This window comes from Procambarus clarkii, chromosome 51 (assembly GCF_040958095.1).
Source record: "Procambarus clarkii isolate CNS0578487 chromosome 51, FALCON_Pclarkii_2.0, whole genome shotgun sequence".
NCBI classification, from domain to species: Eukaryota; Metazoa; Arthropoda; class Malacostraca; order Decapoda; family Cambaridae; genus Procambarus; species Procambarus clarkii.
In genome coordinates this window covers 6,277,042-6,282,733 of record NC_091200.1, presented here as the reverse complement: position 1 = coordinate 6,282,733, position 5,692 = coordinate 6,277,042, and the positions used below count along the sequence as shown (strand labels likewise).

Below are 5,692 nucleotides of genomic sequence, written 5' to 3'. Positions count from 1 at the left end.
TCTGCCGCCTGAGCACCCCAGCCTTGCAATGCCAGTAACCTGAGCACCCTCACCAACGCAATGTCTGCCGCCTGAGCACCCCAGCCTTGGAACTACTGCTGGAGGTATAAACCGCCATTATAAAGTAGCTGCAACTAGTCAATGGGGCGGGCTAGTGAGACGAGGACTCACCACAGAAGTGATGCGAGGCTAGTCTACCAGCCTGCACCAATAGTTAGATCAGTTAGCGGGGAGCGGTCGGCGGAGCGGAGCGGTGCGGGGGAACGGTCGGCTGAGCAGAGGGGTCGGCGGGGCGGAACGGTCCGTCGGCGGGGCGGGGCGGGGCGGAACGGTCCGTCGGCGGGGCGGGGCGGAACGGTCCGTCGGCGGGGCGGAACGGTCCGTCGGCGGGGTGGAACGGTCCGTCGGCGGGGCGGGGCGGAACGGTCCGTCGGCGGGGTGGAACGGTCCGTCGGCGGGGCGGGGCGGAACGGTCCGTCGGCGGGGCGGGGCGGAACGGTCCGTCGGCGGGGCGGAACGGTCCGTCGGCGGGGTGGAACGGTCCGGTCGCGGGGCGGAACGGTCCGTCGGCGGGGTGGAACGGTCCGTCGGCGGGGCGGAACGGTCCGTCGGCGGGTGGAGAGGGTCAATTCGTTTTTGGGCCGGTGAGAAAGCGTCAGGCGGCCAGAACAAAAACTTGACCGCTCTCGCCATCGTGACCCCATGAAAGTCGTGCATGGGGCCACACTGGACTAACCCATGCCGCCGCCGCCGCCACCACCACCATCCAGGTCTGCCTGCTGCACCACACCCACTGCACCTCTACCTTCACCGAGGCTATTGTGCACATCCTGCCATGCCTCCTGGTCTCCTGTGATGATATTCCTGTGTGCAGATTCGGAACCTCTCTCTCGTTAAATAAATACCTATAAATGTTAGAGGATAAAATTCCCTCTATATTTTCCAAGTAAAAATTATTATGTATTTCTCTCCCCTGTGCTCAAAGGAATACAGTTTTAGATATTTTATTGAATTGATTCAGGCAGTAAAGTTCTCTGCAACGTTCTCCAGGTCAATAACTTATCCAACTTTGAATAGGACTTAATAGAGCTGTTTGTGTGCAAAAACTACCTCCATTAATCTGGAGTCTCTTGTCTGAAAGGTTCTTGTTATCATTTTTACCTCCACTGTGACAGCTACTTTATTATGTTACTTAAAAATAACGTCTTGACGACATTTTGATTTCCATGTCTTTGTCCCAAGATGATCATCAGCTCTTCTGTTATCATCAACCAGTTATCCATGTTATCAACTTCTCAACTAATTTACAATCTTTTCACCTTATCTTACACGGCACTGTTATATTATTAACATCCAGACATTCTTCCTATTATAATAATACTGATTATAGGAGCATTAAGTGTTACCCTGTATTTCCGCGTCCGCATGGACACGTTGGAGGTGTCCGTGTCCTGATAGTTAGAGAGAGTTCGGACACGGGCCTCACACAACAGAAAACGCGTTGCTCAGGACAAACTCGTATATTCACAGGCTCGGGCATTCTCCGTTTTTAAGTTGCATTAATTGACCTTAATTAATTAATTGACGCCTGTACCAACAAGTCACTTGAACAGCACTCGCGCTAAAAACCCCCCTCACAACCAAATGCCCCCCCCCCTTACACATACAACATCTCCCCCCTCCCACCCTCTTCACCGAGTCCCCCAAAACTCAACCCCCTTTTCACAACTGATTCTCCCCTCCCAGGTCCTCAACATCTTCCCTCTCATCCCCATAAGACTATCTCCTCCCTTGCTTACAACACATTTTATGGTTTTCAATTACAAAAATAGTATTTAGTTCATATTTCCCTCTAACGCTGAAACTGTTGGTCTGCTACAGCATATAAGAGAAAGCTCTCAATAATCAATGTCCTCAGTGTAATTTGAACAGGTTTGAATAAAATACTTCAGGTCTGGGTGGACGCGTGCATTACAGGTACTGTTATATATACAAGGAAGAAAATGCAGAATAGAACCAGTGAAGAGCAGGGGTGCCATAGGCACAATCAGAGAACACTGTATAAACATCAGAGGTCCGCGGTTGTTAAACGTCCTACCAGCGAGTATAAGAAATATTGCCGGAACAACCGTGGACATCTTCAAGAAAAAACTAGATTTTCTTCAAGGAGTGCCGGAACAACCGGCCTGTGGTGGGTATGTGGGCCTGCGGGCCGCTCCAAGCAACAGCCTGGTGGACCAAGCTCTCACAAGTCAAGCCTGGCCTCGAGCCGGGCTAGGAGAGTAGAACCACGAGAACCTCATCAAGCAGGTATCAAGCGTGTCAGCAGATGTGATAGCGCACATTACGCTACCATGAAACAATTGGTATACGATTGCAATTTTATCAATCTAATGAATACCTTACAGTTGATTTATGTCATGCACGTCACCCAACACCTCTGTACATCAGCAATAACCCTTTGTGCATCCGTCATTACTCCTGTACATCGGACATTACTCCTGTACATCGGACAGGTCTTGGGACAAACACCTGGGAATTAAAATGTCGCCAAGACGTTACTTTTAAGTAACACACAGTAAAGTAGCTGTCACAGCGGAAGTAATGTACGTCAGACATTACCTCCCCCCCCCTGTACATGAACAGTAACACCTGTGCATCAGATTAAACAGGTGTAAGTATCAGTCTCAGTAACCTCAAGTGCAGGCGATGAGTCACAATGACGTGGCTAAAGTATGTTGACCAGACCACACACTAGAAGGTGAAGGGACGACGACGTTTCGGTCCGTCCTGGACCATTCTCAAGTCGATTGTCGTCCCTTCACCTTCTAGTGTGTGGTCTGGTCATCATCAGTAACCTCAATACAAAGATGTAACCGCTGTACAACCCTGTACATCGCCCTAAGCTCACCTGAAGGTGTGCACAGTACACCATCAAGAGCAAAGTATCCCAGTGATGTCCTAGGAAGTGATGTCCTAGCAAGTGATGCCCTAGGAAGTGATGTCCTAGCAAGTGATGTCCTAGCAAGTGATGTCCTAGCAAGTGATGTCCTAGCGCTGTGGTCGCCAACCGCTGGTCCGTGACAACATGGTGGGGGTCCGCAGAACAATCTGGGGCCAGCAGATTCACAAAGCAGTTACCCAAGCACTTACGAACCTGTACATTTTTTCTCAATCTTTGGCGTCTTTGTTTACAATGATTAAACAGTTAATGAGCTCCGAAGCACCAGGAGGCTGTTTATAACAATAACAACAGTTGATTGGCAAGTTTTCATGCTTGTAAACTGTTTAATAAATGTATGCAAAGCCGTCAACGATTGAGGAAAGATGGACACGTTCGTAAGTACTTGCGTAACTGCTTTGTGAATCTGGCCCCTGGACATTATTTCCATTTTTAATGTTTTGTTAATAAGAAAACAAAAATAATATTCTAAGAAATTCTTATATTCTGAAAGTTTTATTTTATTTGTGCATTGTATGTAGCTGTGTATTTTCTTGAACTTTTATATTTAATGCCATCAAATAGCTTGACTTTAATAACGATCATTTCATGTTTGGTTTCAGATTAGAATGAGTAAAAGAAGCAAAGGAATATTTTGCATTTCTTGAGTACTACAAAAGATAATGTAACTAATGATAATAGTAACAATAGTAATGTGTGTGTACTTGACTACACCGTAAGCTGACCAATGGTTCAGAGCCGCCACAGTCCTCGTCCAACCTGTCCTCTTAAAAATAACTTCACTTCGCTCGTATGCGCACTATGGCCAAATTTGAAATGAAATCGACTCACAAAAGTGACGTACTGTTCCGTTTTCTGTTTGAGTCGTCCGGCTTACTCGGCAAGCTTAGAAGAGGCAACTTTCCATTAACGTTTTTCATAACGTTTTGAAACGTTATGAGAATTTCCTGCACACCTTAACTTACTGTTGTTGAAAAAAAAAATCCAAAATTTATTTTAATTTTTTCCATTTTCAAATTACGTCCATATTCGGGCAAACGGCCAAAAGCGACGTTATTTTTAAGAGGACAGGTTGTGTACCATTAACAAGAACATTACAACTGGAGGTCGAGACAAGAACAAACTCAAAATATCAAGAAAATATGATTCGAACTAGTGAACTTGGTAGTGAGCTATCTCATCCACGGCCGCTGTGTGCTGTGAGAGCTTATCCCATGATGCCATGAAACCTTCCAAGTAGGTTGGAAGGTGTGTGTCTCACTCGCAAGACAATTGCAATCAAAACACCCGGATTTATCTAAGAAACCACTTCTTGTTTGTTGTCATTTTAGATTCAGCAACTAGGAACAAAGAGTTGCAAGTAGCACGAGCTATTGGGAGCCCGTAGTGGACTTACCCGGCACGGGAGCGGGGCTGTAACTTGAAACCACTTTAATATTTTCAAAGAATGCATGAAAATATGCCGAAGCAAGTAACTGCTTTAACCAAAATGACTGGTGGAGATAAGTCCTTATTTGTGGTCCGCGGGATTTAAAATTATGAATTTAGTGGTCTGTGAGGTCCGAAAAGTAGGCGACCGCTGTCCTTTAGCCATACCTGGAGAGGGTTTCGGGAGTCGAACTTATCGACTTCGGATAACTTGGTCCAACAGGCTGTTGCATGAAGCGGCCCGCAGGCCCACATACCCACAACAGCCCGGTTGGTTGGTTGCTGGGAGGGATGTCAACAGCCGTGGCCTTTTGAATTTGCCATGTACATAATACACGCATACAAGGGCACGTATGATGTATAGCTATACTTATACCAGTATGATATATGAGAACATAATTATAGGGGGAAAAATCACCAAGAGCGCCCAATGCAAGAGGGAAAAAAATTGAGAGAGAGTTTCCATGCAAGATTAAACTCTTTTTCCACATTCATCGGAGGGTAAAATGATAGTCCCTGTGACACAGGGCTGGAGGACGGTGCACGGGGGACGACGGTGCACGGGGGGACGACGGTGCACGGGGGGACGACGGTGCACGGGGGGACGACGGTGCACGGGGGGACGACGGTGCACGGGGGGACGACGGTGCACGGGGGGACGACGGTGCACGGGGGGACGACGGTGCACGGGGGGACGACGGGTGCACGGGGGACGACGGGTGCACGGGGGACGACGGGTGCACGGGGGACGACGGGTGCACGGGGGACGACGGGTGCACGGGGGACGACGGGTGCACGGGGTGCACGGGGGACGACGGGTGCACGGGGGACGACGGGTGCACGGGGGACGACGGGTGCACGGGGGACGACGGGGTGCACGGGGGACGACGGGGTGCACGGGGGACGACGGGGTGCACGGGGGACGACGAGGTGCACGGGGGACGACGGGGTGCACGGGGGACGACGGGGTGCACGGGGGACGACGGGGTGCACGGTGACGACGGTGCACGGGGAAGGACGGTGCACGGGGAAGGACGGTGCACGGGGGAGGACGGTGCACGGGGGACGAGCCCTATTTTTCGCTTGTTACAACTTGTAATAAAGTTGTTACATCTTGGCTTAACGTGTTTTTGACGTATTAGAACATTGTTACAACTTGTTATATTGGTTCTTATAACTTGTTAGCTGGTGTTAAATCTTGTTCGAACGTTGTAGCAACGTCGTAGTTTCGTTGTGTGTTTGGCGGGGGTCGAGGGCATCATTTTCCTCTACACGCTACCTGTTAATTTAACCTGCTGTTGA

General features: G+C 49.1%; 1 protein-coding gene across 1 annotated transcript; it reads right to left on the bottom strand.

Moving 5' to 3' along the window:
- Positions 1-219: 219 nt before the first annotated feature.
- LOC138351956 (salivary glue protein Sgs-4-like) lies at positions 220-693 on the bottom strand. Its single transcript, XM_069304124.1, has one exon. The coding sequence runs from the start codon at positions 691-693 to the stop codon at positions 220-222; it is 474 nt and encodes a 157-aa protein (XP_069160225.1).
- Between the last annotated feature and the right edge of the window lie 4,999 nt (positions 694-5,692).

Coding starts and splice junctions, on each gene's coding strand:
- LOC138351956 (XM_069304124.1), bottom strand. CDS start 693: ATGGCGAGAGCGGTCAAGTTTTTGTTCTGGCCGCCTGACGCTTTCTCA.